The 23,389-nt window shown below is 41.0% G+C and overlaps 1 protein-coding gene across 2 annotated transcripts in view; it reads left to right on the top strand.

Moving 5' to 3' along the window:
- The window catches only part of SPIRE1 (spire type actin nucleation factor 1), a 271,534-nt gene that overhangs the window by 136,813 nt on the left and 111,332 nt on the right, over positions 1 to 23,389 (top strand). For both annotated transcript variants that reach the window (XM_066246306.1, XM_066246307.1), the window contains exon 5: positions 20,572 to 20,649. In XM_066246306.1, the coding sequence (XP_066102403.1) occupies positions 20,572 to 20,649 (78 nt within the window). The remainder of the gene's footprint in view (positions 1 to 20,571; positions 20,650 to 23,389) is intronic.

The raw sequence follows: 23,389 nt of genomic DNA, 5'->3' as shown, positions 1-23,389 counted from the left end.
CCCACTAGGCCCTGTAAGCTTGTTGAAGGGTTTGGATGGGGCTGTGGCAATGGACAGCACACTATGGAAAGGCGCTGAGGTCCATTAATAAAGAGCTGTATGGCTAGCTGCCTGTAATGGACCTTTACCTTAGTGATTTGCATAGATAGCTGGGCTGTCTATCATGGACTGCCTCTTGGACTGCGACCAGAGGGGGCATTGGCTTCTTTGATGGATGGACACGTCGCTCATGAACAGTACTGTGAGAGACCCTGATGAGGGGCGTAGCACCCTTGGAGGCCCTCCTACACCAGGAAGCTGCTCTCACTCAGGTGCAGAGACACACCAAGGACATTTTTGGTTTCAGTGGACATGGCCCTGGACTGTACAGCCCCCCATCTAAGCTGGGTGGCCTTGTTGGCACCGTGGGGTGGGGAGCTGGAGATGGGTCTCCAGTTAACTCCCTGGGCCAACTGCTCAGGGAGACATTGTGAAGTGTGCCTTTGTAATTATTGTGTAACTTTTGTTGTTGCTGTAGTCTCTGTTTGATGTCATGTAGATTGTGAAGCGAGCAACCCTAAAGGGGTGGAATGTGGGGCAGCTGTGTTAGGCTGGCTCGCGGGGTTACCAGCTGCAAGCACTTTGCCTGATTGGTATGTGAGTGTGTGGCTGCGCCACGTGTGTGTGGCCTGCGTAAGGCTACGGGCGCTTGCACTTGAGAGAGATTGGGGATTGTGGATTGCCTGCCCATCCCTGTGAGGGGTCATTTTGCTGTTTTGTTTGCCTGAGGGCAGAGGTGGATTAAGGTCAGCTGAGGCCCCAGGAGCAGAAGAAAATATTGGACCCCTTATGAAAAAGAGAGACAGAGAAAATAAAAATACATGTTAACCATATTTTTATTATTTATTTATTTATTTATTTTTTGTATTTCTCTGAAGCTGGAAACGGGGAGAGACAGTCAGACAGACTCCCGCATGTGCCCGACCGGAATCCACCCGGCACGCCCACCAGGGGCGTAGTTCTGCCCACCAGGGGGCGATGCTCTGCCCCTCTGGGGCATCGCTCTGCCGTGACCAGAGCCACTCTAGTGCCTGGGGCAGAGGCCAAGGAGCCATCCCCAGCGCCCGGGCCATCTTTGCTCCAATGGAGCCTTGGCTGCGGGAGGGGAAGAGAGAGACAGAGGAAGGAGGGTGGGGTGGAGAAGCAAATGGGCGCCTCTCCTATGTGCCCTGGCCGGGAATTGAACCCGGGTCCTCCGCATGCCAGGCTGACGCTCCACTGCTGAGCCAACCGGCCAGGGCCTTAACCATATTTTTAAATAAATAAAAAATATTATGTACTATTATATTAATTTTAAAATTGCACATATGAAACCAAACTTGGTGTCATTAGAAAAAAGTATAAAGTTGGGGTTTTGCAGGGCCCTTCAGAAGTTGGGGCCCAGGGCAGGCGCCCGATGTGCCTGCGTTAAATCCGCCTCTGCCTGAGGAGCAGTTTCCCCTGCCTTTGTGCTTGTGTCTGCCATTGTGAGACTTGATTAAAGGAATGGCCCAACCCTTCTGGCTCCGCAGTTTTCCTACCGTCTGCCTGAATCCAGTGTGAACCTGCCTGGCCTCAGCCACCAGCATTATACTCAGCTTAGGACAATTTTAGGGCCATTCACCAGTGAGATTTTTTTTTGTTTTTTTTTTATCCTAATAAATACATTTTGGTTCTAGAGTTGTATTTTCCAAGCTCTTTAGCATATTAACATTGAAGAACAAATAGAGTAGAATAAAATCAGCCTGAAGTCCCCTACAGCCATCCCCTCACATTTATTCTGCTGTCCCAAGTGGGAACCTGAGGAGTAGAGGGTTGAGGTTGAATGCTATTCAGTTTTTATAATTTCTGAAAGATTTCCACTCTCTAAGGAAATTTACATACTTCTGGGAATGGGGGAGGGTAATCTAAAACCCTCTGAAGCTGCTCTGAGCTCAGATAATTTATGTCATTTTCACTTAAACAGCTATAAACCCTGAGTATGTCTTATTCATTGCTTCTGTGAGCACTTGAATCCTCATGATATTCCTGTTAATTAGGTAGGATTGCCCTTTACCTCCCACTGTTTTATAGACAGGAAACTGAAGCATAGTTTAACCCTGTAGTAAATTAGCTACCCATGTAGTAAATTATCTACCATGGTAGATAAAAAGAATTGGGATTAGCAGTACTTCTTAATGTTTTAGAAATAGTGAACAACAACAAATATGGATCTTGAGATAAAAAGTCAGGATGTGAAGGAGGTGTCTATAACCCTCAGTATGGAAGAAACAGTGAAGGAACTGGGGCTCTGAAGAATTGTGAGAATGTAACAGACATATTTAGGTATAGCATATGCTGAAGAAAACCAAATATTTCCCACTGCCATCTCTTATCAGCCAATAACAAATTTACCTGTATCATAGTACCACTGCCAGTTAACATTAACTCATACTAAGACATCTGCTTGTGACATGACTTCACAAGTCCTTTGCTTGAAAGCACAAAGATAAAGCCACAAGACATTTACGTGTTGAAGTGCACTTCAGTTGGCCTCTCGCGTTTTCTGCATATCCCTCTTCTCGTGCTTGCTTCCCACCCCTATAATAATAAAACTGGAGCATTGGAGTTAACTGGAAGTCACTTCCTAGAGCTAAAATGGATATATTTCTCCAAATGGTGTTCCTATCCTTTTCTTTTGAAAGAAAGAACCTACTACTAGATGTCTTTTTGTAAGGTTGCCATTTTGTTCATTTCATTTAGATTATCTATCATTTGTAATTTTCCAGAGTCTTTGTCAAGGTTATTCTTTTTCTGTTATTATTTTGGGAATGTTAGTAAATGTGCAGAGCACTCATCAGTGATAATTAAATTACCTTCTCCGCCCTAGGCATCTTTGCTTTCATCGCCACTCTTCCTGTTAAAGTGTTTCAGAAGACTCTTACCTGAAAGAGCATGTCAGAACTCTTCTACCTTTCAGATCCTGTAACTTTTTAAATTTAATTACCTTTAAATAATTTTATTTTTTAGTAATATTTGGCGTACAATATTATATTAGTTTCAGGTGTATATAACTTATGAAGTGATCACCCCAATAAATCCAGTACCCATCTGACACCATGTATAGTTATTGCAATATTATTGATTATATTCCCTTTACTGTACTTTACATCCTCATGACTATTTTATTACTACCAATTTGTACTATTAATTCCTTTACCTTTTCACCCAGTTCCCTAACCCCTTCCCCTTCTGGCAACTGTCAAACACAGGGTTCTCTGTATGAGTCTGTTTCTGGTCTGCTGCTTTGTTTTGTTTTGTTTTTTAGATTCCTGTGGGGCAGCTGTGTTAGGCTTGCTCTCTGGTGTACCAGCTGCAAGCACTTTTCTTGATTAGTGCATAGGCACCTGGCAGAGGCACATGTGCATAGCCTATATAAGGCTATAGGTGTTTGCGCTCTAGAGAGATGGGGGATAGTGGATGCACACGGATTACCTGCCCGCCACTGTGAAGAGCCATTTTGCTGTTTGTTTGCCTGAGAGGCGATTTCCCTTGCCTGTGTGCTTGTCTACTGTTGTGAGACTTTATTAAACAGAATGACCCAACACTTTCTAGCTCCTCAGTTTTTCTACCGTCTTCCAGAATCCAATGTGAACCTGCCTGGTCTTGGCCGCCAGCATCACAATTCCAAATACAGGAGTGGGCAAAAGTAGGTTTAAAGCTGTGACTATATAAAACACCGAGTTTATTCTTGTGTTATTATTGTATTATTTATTTGTATTACAACTGTAAACTTACTTTTGCCCACCTTTGTATAAGTAAAATAATATTGTTTTTCTCTGATTTACTTCATTCAGCACAGGATGGACCTAAGTCCATTCATGTTATTGCTGATTCATGCTGTTTAGAAACTTCCTTTATTTAATATTGTGTCTTAGAGATTATTTCTTACATCTTCATAATATTCTATTGTATGAACATACTGTAATTGATTTAATCACCCATCTATCAACAACTTTTAAATCATTTCCAATCTTTGGCTATTACAAACAGTACTGCCATTGATAGTTTCTAATTTATTCACCATGGATGTGATCATATATGTAGGACAAATTCCTGAATATAGAATTGCTGTGTCAAAGAAAATGTGCATTTATAATTTTCATAAACTACTATGAGATTCGCCTCCATATGAGCTTACTATGAGCCAGGCTGCATTCTATATTTTCCCTCTATTATTTTATGTGTAATACTAAGAAAGTCCAAAAGGTAGCTATTGTCTGCATTTTACAGATGAAAAAAATCAAACTGAGAACTAGAGCAGTTTAATCATTTGTTCAAAGTCACAAAGCTAAGAAGTATTTGAGCTACAATTTGCACTACTGTTCAGAAAAATAACAAAACATGAATTTTTTAGTCCCACCCATTGAAATTATCTTCAGTACTATAAAGAGCAGATAGTTTGTCTTAGTAGCAGAGAGTTAGGGATTTTATCCCAGCACAAATAAAGGTGGAAATGTGTAAAGGCATAACAGTAAGACCATCCTGACTACATTTAATGAAGGATATGTTGAAGAATAGTAAAAATTAAGGTTGGATGGAAAAGAAAGCCATATGTTTCTCATGCTATTCCACCAGAGTACCACTAAGACAAAGAAGAAGGAACTCGTATTTGTGCTCTAAGAAGACGTATTAAATCATAACTGTTTTTCAATAAACCAATACAGTAAGTTGCAGGATACAAAATCAATATTCAAAAAAGACCACTGCTTTCCTATACACCAGCAATGAAACACAAAATGAACTAAACAACAATGAAACTGAAAATGAACTAAAAAAATTTTTTCTACACTTGCAACAAAAAATTAATAGAATACCTAGAAATAAACTTAACAAAGAATGTGAAGGACCTACTATATTCTTCGCTCCATAAGACACACCTGACCATAAGACACATCTAGGGTTTTAAGGAGGAAAAAAAAAAAATCTGAACCAAATGGTATGTTAAAATATTTAATAAAATACCGTATATTTCGCTCCATAAGACACATGGGCATTTTCCCTTCTACTTTTGGGGGGGGGAGTGCATCTTATGGAATAAAAAATAAGGTATATACTGAAAACCACAAAACATTATTGAAAGAAATAGAAAAAAAAGACACAATAAAATAAATGGAAAAATATTTCATGTTCATGGATTGTAAGAAACAACAACAAAAAATTGGGCAGGCCCTGGCCGGTTGGCTCAGCAATAGAGTGTCGGCCTGGCGTGTGGAAGTCCTGGGTTTGATTCCCAGCCAAGGCACACAGGAAAAGCGCCCATCTGCTTCTCCACCCTTCCTCCTCTCCTTTCTATCTCCCTCTTCACCTCACTCAGCCAAGACTGCACTGGAGCAAAGTTGACCCAGGCTCTGAGGATGGCTCTGTGGCCTCTGTCTCAGGCGCTAGAATGGCTCAGGTTGCAGTGGAGCATCACCCCCTAGTGGGCATGCCAGGTGGATCCCAGTCGGGCGCATGCAGGAAGGAGTCTGTCTGCCTGCCTCCCCCTGCTTCTCACTTAAGGAAAATAAAAAAAATTTTTTTTAAATGGGCAGCCAACTAAATATGAGATAATATTTGCAAACAACAACATCATTAAGGGGTTAAAGTCCAAAATATATATGAACTAACTGAGCTTAGCAACAAACAAACAATTCAATTAAAAAATGGGGAGAGGAGCCCTGGCCGGTTGGCTCAGTGGTAGAGCGTCGGCCTGGCATGCTGAAGTCCCGGGTTTGATTCCCAACCAGGGCACACAGGAGAAGCACCCATCTGCTTCTGCACCCCTCCCCCTCTCCTTCCTCTCTGTCTCTCTCTTCTCTCACAGCCAAGGCTCCATTAGAGCAAAGTTGGCCTGGGTCCTGAGGATGGCTCTATGGGCTCTGCCTAAGGCACTAGAATGGCTCTGGTTGCAACAGAGCAACGCCCCAGATGGGCAGAGCATTGCCCCCTGGTGGGCATGCTGGGTGGATCCTGGTCGGACGCTTGCGGGAGTCTGTCCGACTGCCTCCCCGTTTCCAACTTCGGAAAAATACAGAAAAAAAAATAATGGGGAGAGGAGCCTGACCAGGCGGTGGTGCAGTGGATAGAGTGTCGGACTGGGATGTGGAGGACCCAGGTTCGAGACCCCGAGGTCGCCAGCTTGAGCGTGGGCTCATTGGCTTGAGCAAAAAGCTCACCAGCTTGGACCCAAGGTCTTTGGCTCAAGCAAGGGGTTACTCAGTCTGCTGAAGGCCCGCAGTCAAGGCACATATGAGAAAGCAATCAATGAACAACTAAAGTGTTTCAACAAAAAAACTGATGATTGATGCTTCTCATCTCTCTTAATTCCTATCTGTCTGTCCCTATCTATCCCTTTCTCTGACTCTCTCTCTGTCCCTGTAAAAAAAAAAAAAAGTGGAAAGTGGACCTGAACAGACACTTCTCCCAAGAGGACATACAAATGGCCAACAGATATATGAAAAGATGCTCATCTTCACTAGCTCTTCAAGAAATGTGAATCAAACCTACAATGAGGAATTCCAAGATGGCAAGGAGCAGGCAGACATTCCAACTGCCACCTCCCAGGACCAAATTAGATTACAACTTTTTTGTGTGTGTGACAGAGACAGAGAGAGGGACAGATAGGGACAGACAGACAGGAAGGGAGAGAGATAAGAAGCATCAATTCTTTGTTGGGACACCTTAGTTGTTCATTGATTGCTTTCTCATATGTGCCTTGACCAGAAGGCTACAGCAGACTGAGTAACCCCTTGCTCAAGTCAGCAACTTTGGGCTCAAGCTGGTGAGCCTTGCTCAAACCAGATGAGCCTGTGCTCAAGCCGGTGACCTCAGGTTTCAAAGCTTGGTCCTCTGTGTCCCAGTTTGATGCTCTATCCACTGTGCTACACCTGGTCAGCCTTGGACTACAACTTAATTCAAGAACAATCATCTTGAAAAACCAACTTTGTACTAAACGAAGAGGAGTCTATAACCAAGGATCACAGAAGAAACCACAAGCCTGGTAGGAAGGGCTGAGATGAGGACAGTGCTGCCCCACTCCCAGGAGCAAGCAATGCCCAAAGGTCCAAAGAGACTCTAACTGTGGGGAAGTTCTCCCTGGCAGAGGAGGGACCTAAGCCACAGGCCCAGTGTTGCACCCTAGAGGCCCCAGAGTCTAGAAGAGGTACCCACACAGCATTTGGCAGTGAAAAGAGTCAAGGTTTCTGTCTACTAGAAAGAGACAGGAACTCTCAGAGATGCAGGCTCAATCTTAAAGAGCCAGTGCAGAAAATCTCATTCACAGCCACTTATCTGGGACTCTGGCACAGGGAGAGCTGAAAAGACTAGAGTTGTATGAGGAGAGTGTGAAGTTGGTGGCCCAGAGACAGACACCATGGGTGATGATCACCTGGACCCCTGTGCTGAGTTATTCTCCAATACTGCAGTCACCATCTCTCTTGGGTAGAGCAGTCCCCTCTGAGCAGCATCAGCCTGAGCGAAGCAACTGCCCCTCAGTCAGGGGTCTCTCCTGCCCCCCCCATAGAGACCAGGATGTTCTGAGAAGCCAGGAAGCAGGGACCACGTCAGTGACTCAGTTTTTTGGCATGGAGGCTGGAGCTTTCCCCCACGTTCTCTTGAGTCTGCCCCACGGGAGACTAAGTAGAAACTCTGGACTGCAGGCAGACTATAACCACCGTACTCCTGGGGCCACATCCTGAGGTCTGTGATAAAAGTCTGGACATACTAACACCAGGGGCTGACCCACACCCACCACCGTTTCTAATCCCTGAACTGCCCCAGGCTCTAGAGACTCGACCAGAGGTTTTTTCAGTGGCCAAACCTGACAAGCAGCCAGCAGACAGAGACTATAAGGGCAGGGACTCAGAACCTTGGCCTTTTAAGCGGACCTTCCCCCAGGCCTAGTGTGGGTAAAAGCCAGCCTAGGTGTGCAGCTTGGTATTTCCATGTGTACTTGGGCCCAGTACAACCAGCCACAAAGTCTGGATTGCTTATAGCTCCAAGAAGGTTGGTGAGAGCCGCTCACAGGCAGTGTCTCCCACTGGTCTGCACTGGGTTCCTGCCAGGGAGGCCCAGGGCTGGCACATCCAGTGGCCAGCTGCGGAGAGCATCAGTTTGGGAACTAACAACCCTTGTTAGAGTGGTATCCTAAGGAAGGGTTCCTCACCTGACCCAGCGGAAGTGACTTTCGCTTTCTGTGATCAGCACTGGAACAGTGGCTCGTGTGCATTTGATAAGGTGGAATTTCACAGTCAGCTGGCCTGGGTGTGGGATATCCTGCCCCTTTGGGATAGATTCCACAGGGGGAGGGAGAGAGGCTTGGACCATGGACATTTAATGTGTGGGTCCCTGTGAGCCTACTGTTGGGTCTGGTCAAGGGATTTAGCCACTTTCTCTGGGGGCACATTCAGCCCCAGGAGAGGACTCTCTCAGTCTTCCTCCCTGAGACCCGAGTCTCACCAGCTGTTAGAACTTATGCAGAGGGAACCATCAGCCCCACTGGATCTAAACCTGCTGCTCACCTTGCTGGGGAGAAATAAAATTTGAATATCCAGCAGTGGCTGAGGGATTACGCTCTGGAGTAGGGGTCACTTCCCCCATACTGGGCTTCTGACAAAGAATCCCTCAAGTAGGTGGTCTCACTAACGTTGTATTCCCAACCTCAGCTGCCCTAACGCACCAAGCTTGCAACCTGTAGAGGGGTTGGTTGGGAGAGGCCAGTCTGAGCCCACACTACAATCTTTCTAGAGAGAAGACACTATGGCAGCTGTAAGAGGAGGAGGAGCAGCTGAAAAGTGGAGACAAATCTTACAGAGTTTGGGCTTTTATGGATCTGTTTTCATCTCTAAGCAGGAGAAGCTGATCCTTATACAAAGGTTAGCCACTCCCACACTACCTAGGAATAGAAAACGCAGACACAAACAGCAAACAGAGCATAGCTTCAGAAAGGTAGCCTACAGAAGGTTACAAAGAATGGTTGACACCAAGAAGACTTAGAACCAACACAACCAGTAGTGAATGGCAGACAGCACCAACCCTATACTCAACTAACTACACAAGCAGCATACCCAAAGGAGCAGTCTAGTAGGCACCAAACACTGTGGAGAATAAATACACCCAACAGGACAGACACTGCAGTGTTTAAAACACATAAACAAGGTTGACCCTTAGAGCCAGCAAGTCTGAGAGATAAACACACCCGTGAAAGGACCAATAGCATTCAATACTCATATATGACAGGAGGGAAAATACTACCCTCAAGAAGCACTCCTAGAGTAAGGAACTCAGGTAGACTGACGGTCAATACAACTGAGCCCGTCTTCCTCATAAAGACTCCACAACAAATTTTGAAGTCAGGTAGTGCTACCTAATACACAGGCAAAATGGGCAGACAAAGAAATATGACCCAAATGAATCAACAAGAGAAATCCCCCAAAAAAGAACTGAATGAGATGGAAGTAACCAAACTATCAGATGCAGAGTTTAAAATAATGATTTTTAGGATGCTCAAGGATCTTAGAACCACAATGGATGGTCGTAATGAGTACCTAAATAAAGAGATAGCAAGCATCAAAAGAGACATTGAAATAATAAAAAGAACCAATCAGAAGTGACAAATACAATATCAAATGAAGACTGCACTAGAAGGAATCAACAACAGGCTAGATGAAGCAGAGGACCAAATGAAATCAGTGATTTAAAGAACAAGATAAAAGCACAGAAGCAGAGCAGCAAAACAAAAAGAAGCTTAAAAAGACTGAGGAAACTCCAAGAGATCTCTGACAACATGAAGAGAAACAATGTCCTCATCATCGGGGTTCCTGAAGGAGAAGAGAATGAACAAGGGATAGAGAACCTGTTTGAAGAAATCATAGCTGAAAATTGCCCTAAATTGATGAAGAAAAAAGTTACACAAGAAGCACAGGGTCCCATTAATGAGGAACCCAAGGAGGCCTACACAAAGACACATCATAATTAAAATGCCAAAGTTAAGAGACAAAGAAGAATATTAAAAGCTTCAAGAAAAAAGCTGTTAATTAACTACAGAGGAGCCCCCATGAGGATGATATCTGACTTCTCAATAGAAACACTTCAGGCCAGAAGGGATTGGCAAGAAATATTTAAAGTGATGCAAAAGAAGAACCTACAGCCAAGTCTACTTTATTCAGCAAGGCTATCATTTAAAATAGAATGAGAAATAAAAAGCTTCCCAGACAAAAAAAGACTCAAGGAATTCATTACAACCAAACCAGTACTGCAAGAAATGTTAAGGGGTCTTCTGTAAAAAGAGCAAAGGAAAAATAAATTGAGATAAAGAGGATTGTAGATTTAAAGAATAAAATGCAATAAACAAATACATATAAATAGTGACCCTGAATGTAAATGGATTAGATGCTTCAATTAAAAGAGTAGCTGCGTGGATAAGACATCAGGACCCGTACATATGCTATCTACAAGAGACCTACCTCAGAACAAAAGATGCACATAGACTGAAAGTGAAGGGATGGACAAAAGTATTTCATGCAAATGGAAATGAAAATAATACTGGGGTAGCAATATTTATATCTGACAAAATTGCCTTTAAACAAAGTCTATATAGTAAGGGATAAAGAAGATCACTACATAATGCTAAAGGGAGCAATCCAACAGGAGGATATAACCATTGTAAATATTTAGTCGCCTAATATAGGAGCACCTAAATATATAAAGCAGACTTTGATGGACATAAGGGTGAGATTGACAGCAATACTCTAATAGTAGAGGATTTTAATACTCCACTAACATCAATGGATAGATCCTCCAGACAAAATTAACAAAGAAATGGCGGCCTTAAATGACGCACTAGGTCAACTAGATTTAATAGGAATCTTCAGAACCTTTCACCCCATAGCAGCAGAATATACATTTTTCTCAAGTGCTTATGGTACATTCTCGAGGATAGACCAAATGTTAGGACACAAAAGAAATCTCAGTAAATTTAAGAAGATTGAAATTATATTAAGCATCTTCTCTGATCACAATGGCATGAAACTAGAAATGCACTACAATAGAAAAACTGAAAAACATTCAAACACTTGGGAGCTAAATAGCACGTTATTGAAAAATGAATAGGTTAACAATGAGATCAAGGAAGAAATAAAAAAAGTTCCTTGAAACAAATGAAAAGGAACATACAACTCAAAATCCATGGGACATAGCAAAAGCAGTCCTGAGAGGGGTATTCATAGCATTTCAGGCATACCTGAAAAACCTTAATAAACAACATAACCCTGCACTTAAAAAAACTAGAAAAAGAACAACAAATAAAGCCCAGAGGAAGTACAAGGAAGGAAATAATAAAGATCCGAGCAGAAATAAATGATATAAAAGGTAAAAATCAATAGAAAAGATCAATGAAACAAGAGCTGATTCTTTGGGAAGGTAAACAAGATTGACTAATCTTTTAACCAGATACATGAAGAAAAAAATTAAGACGATCCAAATAAATAAAATTAGAAATGAGAGAGAAGTAACATCTAACACTGCAGAAATACAACAAATTGTAAGAAAATACTATAAAGATCTATGTGCCATAAAATTGGACAACTTAGGCAAAATGATTAAATTCCTAGAAACATACAATGTTCCAAAAGTCAATCTGGAAGAATCAGAAAACCTAAACAGACCAATTACAACTAATGAAGTTGAAATGTAATAAAAAAAACTTCCAACAAACAAAAGTCCTGGACCAGATGGCTTCACAGGCTAATTTTACCAAACATTTAAAGAAGAACTAACACCCATTTTTCTCAAACTATTTCAAAAAGTTAAGAGGTTGGAAGACTTCCTAGCTCCTTTTATGAGGCAAGCATTATCCTTATTCCAAAGCCAGGTAAAGACACTAGAAAGAAAGAAAACTATAGGCTAATATCCTTAATGAACATTGATGCTAAAATTCTCAACAAAATATTAACAAAGTGGATCCAGCAATACATCAAAAAGATCATACATCATGATTAAGTAGGATTTATTCTGGGGAGGAAAGGCTGGTACAGTATTTGCAAATCAATCAATGTGATTCATCACATAAACAAAAGGAAGGACAAAAATAACATGATTATATTAATATATGCAGACAAAGTATTTGATAAAATCCAGCACCCATTTATGATCAAAACTCTCAGCAAAGTGGGAATACAAGGACTATATCTCACCATACTAAAGGCTATCTGAAAAACCAATAGCTAACATCATACTCAACTGGCAAAAAATAAAAGCAATCCCCTTAAGATCAGGAAGAAGGCAGGGGTGTCCCCTTTCACCACTCTTATTTAATATAGTTCTGGAAGTTCTAGCCACAACAATCAGATAAGAAGAAGAAATAAAAGGCATCCAAATTGGAAAAGAAGAAGTAAAACTATCATTGTTTGCTGATGACATAATACTGTACATAGAAAACCCTAAAGTCTCAGTCAAAAAACTACTATACCTGATAAATGAATTCAGCAAGGTGGCAAAATATAAAGTTAAAATTCAGAAATAAGTGGCATTTTTATACATCAACAATAAACTGTCAGAAAGAGAAATTAAGGAAACAATCTCCTTCACTATTGCAACAAAAAAATTAAAGTACCTAGGAGTAAATTTAACCAAGGAGATAAAAGACTTGTACTCGGAAAATTATAAGACATTGAAAAAAAAATCAAGGAAGATACAAACAAGTAGAAACATATACCATGTTCATGGATAAGAAGAACAAACATCATTAAAATGTCTATACTCTCCAAAGCAACCTACAAATTCAGTGCAATTTCTTTTAAAATACCCATGGCATACTTTAAAGATATAGAACAAATATTTCAAAAATGTATATGGAACCAAAAAAGAACATGGATAGCCTCAGCAATCTTGAAAATAAAGAATAAGGTGGGAGGTATCACACTTCCTCATATCAAGTTATACTACAAGGCCATTGTAGTCAAAACAGCTTGGTACTGGCATAAGAACAGACATACAGATCAATGGAACAGAATAGAGAACCCAAAAATAAACCCACAGCTTTATGATCAGTTGATATTTGACAAAGGAGATAAGAGCATACAGTGGAATAAAGACAATCTCTTAAATAAATGTTGAGAGAATTGGACAGGTACATGCAATAAAATGAAACTAGACTGCCAACATACACCATTCACAAAAATAAACTCAAAATGGATAAAAGACTTAAATGCAAGTCGCAAAACCATAAACATCTTGGAAGAAAACTAGGCAGCAAACTCGCTGATATCTCTCGTACCAATATTTTTGCTGACATATCTCCATGGGCAAGTGAAATAAGGGATCAAAGAAAGAAATGGGCCCTGGCCGGTTGGCTCAGCGGTAGAGCGTCGGCCTAGCGTGCAGAGGACCCGGGTTCGATTCCCGGCCAGGGCACATAGGAGAAGCGCCCATTTGCTTCTCCATCCCCCCCTTCCTTCCTCTCTGTCTCTCTCTTCCCCTCCCACAGCCAAGGCTCCATTGGAGCAAAAGATGGCCCAGGCGCTGGGGATGGCTCTGTGGCCTCTGCCCCAGGCGCTAGAGTGGCTCTGGTCGCAATATGGCGACACCCAGGAGGGTCGCAACATGGCGACGCCCAGGATGGGCAGAGCATCGCCCCCTGGTGGGCAGAGCGTCGCCCCCTGGTGGGCGTGCCGGGTGGATCCCAGTCGGGCGCATGCGGGAGTCTGTCTGACTGTCTCTCCCTGTTTCCAGCTTCAGAAAAATGAAAAAAAAAAAAAAAAAAAAAAGAAAGAAAGAAAGAAATGGGACTACATCAAACTAAAACACTTGCACAGCAAAAGATACCATTAACAAAAAATGAAGACAGTCTACACAATGGGAGAACATATTTGCCAACACGTCTGATAAAGTCTTCATAACCAAAGTTTATAAAGAACTTGTAAAACTCAATACCAGGAAGGTAAACAACCCAATCAAAAATTGGCAAAGGAGCTGAATAGACAGTTCTCCGAAGAGGATATACAGATGGTCAACAGGCATATGAAAAAATGTTCAACATCACTAATCATCAGAGAAATGCAAATTATAACCACAATGAGATATCACCTCAAACCTGTTAGAATGACATTCATTAACAAATCAACACACAATAAGTGATGCTGAGCATGTGGAGAAAAGGGAACCCTTCTGCACTGCTGGTGGGAATGCAGACTTGTGCAGCCACTGTGGAAAAAGTATGGCGTTTTCTCAAAAAATTAAAAATAGAACTATGTTTTGACCCAGCTATCCCATTTTTAGGAATATAACCTAAGAATACCAAAACACTGATTCAAAGGAAGATAATGTACCCCCATGTTTATTGCAGCATTTTTTACAATAGCCAAGCTCTGGAAACAGCCCAAGTGTCCGTCAGTGGACGAGTGGATTAAAATCTGTGATACATACACAATGGAATACTCCACGGGTTGCGAAAGGGAAGGAAATCTTACCTTTTGCAATGGCATGGTTGGACCTGGAGATTATTATGCTAAGCCAAATAAGCCAGTCAGAGAAAGACAAATATCATATGATCTCACTTATATATGGAATTGAATGAATAAACAAAGTGAACTGAGGAACGGAATAGAGGCAGAGGCAAGGTCACAAGGAGCATAGGGTCAGCTGTCAGAGGGAAGGGGGCTGAAGGGATGGGATCAGAGAAGGTGAAGGGATTAGTGAAATTATATACACATAATACAGAGATACGGATAACAGGTCAGCAAATCCTAGAGCAGTGGTTCTCAAACTTTATGAAGTCGGGGCGCATTTAAAATTCTACAAATAATTGTAGGCGCACTGTATACAAATTTCTGAGAAATATGTTAAAATAAGTCAAATATTAAAGAAAAACTATAAAATTCAAGCGTGTTTTATGGTAATTAAACAAAATAAACACAACAAAATTAAATTTATTCTGACATTAAAAAACATTTTTGCCTGATCAGGCAGTGGCACAGTGGATAGAGTGTCGGACTGGGATGCAGAGGACCCAGGTTCGAGACCCCAAGGTTGCCAGCTTGAGCGCGGGCTCATCTGGTTTGAACAAAGCTCACCAGCTTGGACCCTCGGTCGCTGGCTTGAGCAAGGGGTTACTCAGTCTGCTGAAGGCCCATGGTCAAGGCACATATGAGAAAGCAATCGATGAACAAGTAAGGTGTCGCAACGCAAAGCTGATGATTGATGCTTTTCATCTCTCTCCGTTCCTGTCTGTCCCTATCTGTCCCTCTCTCTGACTCTGTCTCTATAAAAAAAACCCACACATTTTTGTGTACATTTTTTGAGTTATGCTTTTTAGAATTCGTAAAAAAGAGGGGCTAAAAAATAAAAAAACAACAAAAAGTTATCTTTTTATATACATAGATACATTCTTAGTAAGATTTAGTAAATTCAGCAGGTCCTGGAACAAATGTGTTAAGTTTTTTCATTCATACATATCATCTTAATTTTACCCCAAACAATGGATAGAAGAAACTTGCCTCCAGTCTTTCTGGGGAACATGGGTGGTAATGTAAACAACCCAGCACCACAGCTTAACAGCCTTTTACAACTTAACAGGCAAGTGAGGTGGGGGGTTGGGCAGACTGTCAGCTTACAGACAATTCACCACATCTCTGTCCCCCAAAAATCTAAACTCCAAAAACCCTCTTGGTTTTTTGATCCTCAACAGGCACATATGTCTCTGGAATACCATAGGGCACACGTGGAAATCTTCTAGGGCGCACCAGTGCACCCTGGCACACTCTTTGAGAACCACTGTCCTAGAGGTAAAAGGGGGAGGGAGTTAGGGGAGAGTGGCAAATGGGATATGATGGGGGACAAGTTGTTAGGGGGTGAGGGTGTTTTATTGAATGGGACACTTGGGTGCATGTTAACACAGTAAATTAAAAGTAATAAATCTACAGTGAGAAAGCACCTCACATCTGTTAGAATGGCTATTAACAAGACAGATAATAACAAGTGTTGGAGAGGCTGCAGAGAAAAAGTAACCTTCATTCACTGCTGGTGGGAATGCAAATTAGTACAGTCATTATGGAGGAAAGTATAAAAAATTCCTCAAAAAATTAAGAACTTGAATTATCATATGACCCAATAATCCCTCTACTGAGTATTACCCCTATACCTCAAAAACATTGATATCTAAATACACATGTGCCCCCCATGTTCATCTCAGCATTATTCACAGTGGCCAAGACATGGAAACAACCAAAGTGTCCTTCAAGAGAGGATTGGAAAAAGAAGAAGTGGTACATATGTACAATGGAATACTACTCAGCCATAAGAAATGATGACATAGTGACATGGTTGGACCTTGAGAACATTATATAGAGTGAAATAAGTAAATCAGGAAAAGCTAAAAACTGTATGATTTCACACATACGTGGGATATAAAACTGAGATTCATGGACATAGATAAAAGTGAAGTGGTTACCAGGGTGAAGGGAGTGTTGGGGAGGAGGATGGGGGAGGGAAGGGGGGAAAGGGTGTAAAGAGAGACAAATATAAGGTGACGGAAAATGATTTGACTTTGGATTATGGGTATACAACATAATCCACAGTTCAAATAATATAGAAATGTTTACCTGAAACTTGTGTACTCTATTGATCATTGTCACCATGTTAAAGTTAATTTTCTAAGTAAAACTTAAAAATTAATAACAAATTATAGCTGTTTCCATTTCAAGTGAGAGTCCACTGAAGTTAGCATGGATGGAGTGGGGCAAGATTTATGGTTCTCATAATTGGGAAGTCTAAGGATACTGCTGGCTTTAAGCACAGCTACATCCAGTATCTCAAGTCCTGTAATGAGGGCTGGCTTTCTCTTTCTCCATCCCCAGGACAGGCTCTTACTTAAAGGCCGGTTAGGTGACAGTATGCACCCCAAATCTCATATTTTTTTAGTTCAGTAACTGCAGCACAAAGTCTGTTCTGTTCACTGGGGCAGAAAAGTCTTGGAGGAAGGTAAGGCATTATGTGTCCACTTGGGAACCAGTCACTGTGACTAGGGAGATGCTATTCTCATCCTTGTGAATAGGTGATGAGATGCTAAGCATGGGGTCAGCCCTACTCACACTGTACGGGATGCTGTAGTGCTGGTTGTCGTGGTCCAGGCAGGTTCACATTGGATTTGGGCAGAACTCAGAAGAACCATGGAGCCGGAAGGTGTTGGGCCATTCTTGTTTATTGGATTCTCACAAGGACGGGCAAGCGTACAAGCAGGGGAAAACCTCTTCTCATGGTGGTAGGCGAGCAAACAAATCGTTTGTCTTCTCGTGGTGAGCAAATGATCTGCACCAAGGGAAAGTGCCTGTAGCCTTAGATAGGCTGCATACGCACACACGCATGGCTTTCTGTCATGTGCTCACACACTAATCATGCAAAGTTCTTGTATCCAGAAAACAAGGGAGCAAGCCTAACCACACCCGATCTCCCTACATATGCATTCCCTACAAAGAGGAGGATCTTGATCAGAAGGGAGGGAAAGGATTTCTAAACAAAAACAATGGATTCCCATTGAATGACATATATAGTTCAGTGCAAGTCAAAATGTCTTTGATATAGTGAATTTCACCTTTAAAATCCATGTAAATTTTGTTTTGTGTGCCTGCATCTGTTATAGTTTTTTTGGTTTTTTTTTTTACCCAGTGATTTGGAGGGTGGGGGGCAGGGAAGAGAGAGAGAGAATTATCAATTCACTCTATAATTTAGTTGTTCTATGTAGTTGGGCACTCATTGATTACTTCTCATACATGGCCAGACTGGGGTCAATCCCACAACCTCTGGCATGCTGGATTGACATCCACTGATCCACCCAGCCAGGGCCTGTTGTAATTTTTTTTTTTTTTGTATTCTTCTGAAGTGAGAAGTGGGGAGGCAGAGAGACAGACTTCCGCATGCGCCTGACCGGGATCCACTTGGCATGCCCACTAGGGGACGATGCTCTGCCCATCTGAGGTGTTGCTCTGCTGCAACTGGAGCCATTCTAGTGCCTGAAGCGGAGGCCATGGAGCCATCCTCAGCACCCTGGTCAATTTTGTTCCAATGGAGCCTTTGCTGAGGGAAGGGAAGGGAGGGGGGGGGAGAGGAGAGGGGGAAGTGTGGAGAAGCAGATGGGCACTTCTCCTGTGTTCCCTGGATGGGAATCAAACCTGGGGCTTCCACACACCAGGCCAATGCTCTACTGCTGAGCAAACTGGCCAGGACCTATAATTTTTTTAATTATTTATTTATATTCATTTTTATAGAGGAGAGAGAGAGAAAGAGAGAGGTGGGGAGGAACAGAAAGCATCAACTCCCATATGTGCCCTTACCAGGAAAGCCCAAGATTCTGAACCTGCGACCTCAGCATTCCAGGTCAACGCTTTATTCACTGTGCCACCACGGAGGACCTGTAATTTTAAATGTTCTACGTGTGAATTGAGTCCCCCCGGATGTAGACTCCGAGGGCTGAAATTTGAATTCAGTAGGTTTATTGGGGATTTTTTCTGGGAACACCTGGAAGGGGGTGAGGGAATAGTTGAACTATGATGCAGGTGCAACAAACCTCAGCTGATCCCAAGGGAACTCAGAATGTGGGACATCTTCAGAGATGTCCAAAATTGAAGCAAGGGAGCCTGGCCCGTGTACTTCAGCACAGAACAATGATGGGATGAAGGCTGCTCAGAAAGGGGCATAATGTTTGCAAGGCAGCTCCCTGATCTTTGTGCTTAGTAGAGCTCTGGAGGAAGGAATAGCCTGACTTTTCTTTTTAAAAGTAACTATGAAAACACATTGTGAAACAATCAAATATACTTTTTTTCTCCTAATTTCCTTTCTAGAGAGAGAGGAAATATTGCATCATTTACACCATCTTTTCTTCAAGTCAGTAATTTAATTCTTCTCATATTAATATTTCTACGCATTATTAAGTATGAAAAAGCAAGTGGTGTTATTTTTATTTTGCAGATGGTTGATCTGAGATGTTGAGAAGCTAAAAATAAATGGTTTAAAAATGTTTCATATTAAGTATTATTTTCATAGAAAACAAGCTAGGTTTTATATAATGCATTTAAACTCAGTCCAAATATGATCAGGCAAATATGCTTAGCAAAATATATTAGAGTTGAATTATTGCAAGTAGGAATGGTATAACACAAATTTGTAATTAATATGTGAATATATGTTTTACTTGTCAAGATCTTTTTAAATTGCAAATGTTGAATTAATGCAATTTCAAAGGGTACAAACTTCTAGTTATAAGATAAATAAGTTCTGGGGATCTAATGTACAATATGGTGACTATAGTTAACCATATTTTATTATATACTTCAAAGTTGCAAAGAAAATGGGTCTTAAATGTTCTCACCATGTAAAAAAAGGTAATTGGCCTGACCAGATGGTGGTACAGTGGACAGAGCGTTGACCTGAGATCCTGAGGACCAACATTCGAAACTCTGAGATGGCCACCTTGAGCTTGGGCTCACCAGCTTGAGCCGCAGGGTCGCTGGCTCGAGCAAGGGATCATAGACATCACCCCATAGTGGCTGGCTTGACCCCAAAATCACGACACATTATGAGAAAGCAATCAATGAACAACTAAACTGCTGTGACTACAACTTGATGCTTCTCATCTCTCTCCCTTCCTGTCTGTCTGTCCCTCTCCTTCTCACTAAAAAAATAAAAAAATAATAAAAATTTAAATTTTAAAAAGATGATTATGTGAAGTGATGAAAGTAGAACTAACCTTACTGTGATAACAATTTTGCAATATATACATGTATAAAATTAAAAATAAAGGGCACTTTATACATTGCCTGACAGGTGGTAGAACAGTGGATAGAGCATCAATTTGGGACGTTGAGGTCCCAGGTTTGAAACTCTGAGGTTGCCAGCTCGAGTGTGGGCTCATTCAGCTTAAGCACAGGATCACTGGCTTGAGCCCAGAGGTCGCTGGCTTAAGCGCAAAGGTCATGGCTTGAGCCCAAAGTTGGTGGCTTGAGCAAAGGGTCGCTGGCTAGGCTGGAGCCTTTCCCCATCAAAGCACGCAGGAGAAGTAATCAGTGAACAACTGACATGCTACAACTACAAGTTGATGCTTCTTATCTCTCTCTTCCTGTCTCTCTTTCTCGCCTAAAAAAAAGAAGACATTTTATATATTGAAACTTATTCATTAAATTATTTGACAGATATATGAGCATCAAAAAATGCTGATGCTTATATTAGCTTTTGAGAACAGAAATCTGAGTCATGAAGTCTAGAGGGAAAGCACAAACAAATGTAAAATTAGTGTTGATAAGAACTATGGAGGAAAGGTTTGTGGTGCTATAAAACTGTATTAGCAGGAAGATTGGGTTTATCAAGGAGGAAGGGAAGGTTTCCCTGAGAAATTGGTGATTCTCTTGAATCTGATATCTATTCTATCTGCTTCAGTAGCACTTCTGTTTATATTTTATCTGAAGGTATCAATTAGAAATTTTAATTTCAGACGTTAGCTTAATGAAATTTTTATGTCAGATATTTTATTTTTATTTCAATTGGTAGAATCTTAAGAAGATTCAAGAAATGGAAAAGAGTGATGATTCGAACACAGAGCTGGAGGAGCTGAAAAACGCAGACTGGGTAAGGTAACTGGATGTTCTCCCTGTTCTGTGCAGTGCTGAAGAGAGAGCTGGGTGTTACAGAATGTGGAGTGAATTGATGTTATGTTTATTTGAATGCTTAGTCTTACATTTGAGGAAATACCTTCTGATTTTACTAGAATCACCCCCATGTCTCTGGGTATTTTGATGTTTTAAAACACTGACCTTTCTGATTATATTGACACTTTAGCATACTCTTGTAAGTCATAGTTTAAGCTCTGTTTCAGGATAGGTATGAAACTATAGTACAGTACATTCATTTATTTAATGAATAGCTAAATGGACTAAGGCCCTGGGGCTGCAGAATGAATAACATGAGGTCTTTGCCTTCATAAAACAGAAGACAGCTTTCTAGAGCAGCTGATGGCAGTGTGTTCATGTGACACACTAAGTATCTCCTGTTTTTCCTGCCTGATACTAGATCCCCGAATCCCTGCCCTCATATATGACTTAGATACTGGCAGACATGACAGCCTTGGGAACAGGTAGTGAATTTCACAAAGTTAAACTGTATATTGAGATGTCAGTAGAAGGCACATGGTAGGATTCTGACTTTTCAGGTTAAGTACACTGGATAAATAATGATATCATTAAATAAGGGAGTAGGAAAAGATGCAAATTTGGGGGATATGAATGACTTGCTTTTGACCATATTAGATTTTAATTATTTGTGATATTCTTTTCTAATAGCTTTATTAAGGCATAATCAACATACAAATAAGCTGAACATACTTAAAAAGTACAATTTGATACATTTTGACATATGCATATTATGTAATACATATCCCTGAAACTATCACCACAATCAAAACAATGAGTCTATCCATCACTCTCCAAAGTGTCCTCACAGGCCTTTGTAATCTGACTTTGTGCCTTTCTCCTCCCCAGTTTTGAAGCAACGCGTGATCTGCTTTCTGTCACTATGTATTAGTTTACATTTTCTAGAATTTTTTATAAATGTAATCTAATAGTATGTACTGATTTTTGCTTGGCTTCTTTCATTCAGCATAATTCTTTTAAAATTTCATCACCCCAGTGCCTATATCAGTAAGTTTGTTTGCTTTTGACAAGTAGTATTCCATTGTTTATCCGTTCTTCTGTTGATGGTCATTTGGGCATTTCCTGTTTGCAGTAGTGTTAATTTATTGAGGATATCTTTACTGAGATTTTGAAATGATACTAACCTGGAACATTAAAGTAAAAGTAAAGTTAGAAAGCAAGTAGCAGCCCTGGCCAGTTAGTTCAGTGGATAGAGCATGGCCCTGGCATATGGATGTCCCGGGTTCAATTCCTGGTCAGGGCACACAAGAGAAAAGATCATCTGCTTCTCTGCCCCTCTCTCTCACCCTTCCCACTTCCCCTCCCACAGCCAGTGGCTCAATTGGTTTGAGCATCACCCAGCACTGAGGATAACTTGGTTGATTCAAACATTAGCCCCAAAGAGGATTGCCAGATGTATACTGGTCAGGGTTCATGTGGGAATCTGTCTCTCTAACTCCCTTCCTCTCACTTAAAAAAAAAAGTGAGTAGCTTATATTGACTTAAAAGCTAATATTGTCACTTTAGAATAATATCGATTATCAAGTTTCCTTTGTATAGGAGAACATTCTGGTAGTGTTGCTCTAGGTGTATTTTATCTTGGCTATTAACTTTTAAATTTTGTTTTTCTTTATTTGTTAAGGCCAGATAAATAACTCCATTTGTTCAGAAGTTAGCAAACAGCTAGTATAAACTTGAACTAATTTATTGCCTTTTGGCAACCTCAGTTAAAAACTAGTATGATTAGCCTGACCAGGCAGTGGCGAGGTGGATGGAGTGTTGGACTGGAATGTGGAGAACCCAGGTTCGAGACCCCAAGGTCGCCAGCTTGAGCGTGGGCTTATCTGGTTTGAGCAAAATCTCACTAGCTTGGACCCAAGGTCACTGGCTTGAGCAAGGGGTTACTCGGTCTGCTGTAGCCCCACAATCAAGGCACATATGAGAAAGCAATCAATGAACAACTAACGTGCCACAATGAAAAACTGACGATGCTTCTCATCTCTCTCTGTTCCTGTCTGTCTGTCCCTATCTCTCTCTCTCTCTCTCTGACTCTCTCTCTGTCTCTGTAAAAAAGGAAAAAGGAGGGAAAAAAAGAGCTAGTATGATCACTGACAAATATGCACTAACTCCAAAGGGAGTTATGTTTTCCTAAATAACCAACTTTTTTTCATAAGACCATTAATATGAATTACGTAGAAAGATGAGAATGAAATGAGAAAGGAAGAAGGAATAGAATGAAGGAGAATGAGAATTTCTTGAATGGCTGAGTCTAAACATCTCAGAATATCCCTAGTGGAAATAAGGTACAAATAATAAACTCTGGGAATACATACAGTGGCAGTTGTGCATTATTTTAAATAATAACCATGACTTTAATTTCTAAAAAGTTATATGTAGAATTTTTGCCAAACAATATGTAAAGAACTGGCTATATAAAACAAGTCTAATTTAATTCTTTCATAAATTAAAGCAAAAGCTATATGGTGATCCTCCCCTAATTTATTTTAAGAATTCAAAGTTTCTATGTTAGGTTTTCTTAAAGCCCAAGGCAGTCAAGAGAAGAGACAATATTTTTAAAATATGAGATGGTACTTAAACTGGATCTTAAAGGAATGAGTAAGAAAAGTAGAGAAGTTGGGACAAGAGCATTTCTAAGAGAAAGTATTTTAGGAATATATTAG

Source organism: Saccopteryx bilineata, chromosome 11 (genome assembly GCF_036850765.1).
Source record: "Saccopteryx bilineata isolate mSacBil1 chromosome 11, mSacBil1_pri_phased_curated, whole genome shotgun sequence".
Taxonomy (NCBI): domain Eukaryota; kingdom Metazoa; phylum Chordata; class Mammalia; order Chiroptera; family Emballonuridae; genus Saccopteryx; species Saccopteryx bilineata.
This window is presented reverse-complemented; position numbering and strand designations above follow the sequence as displayed.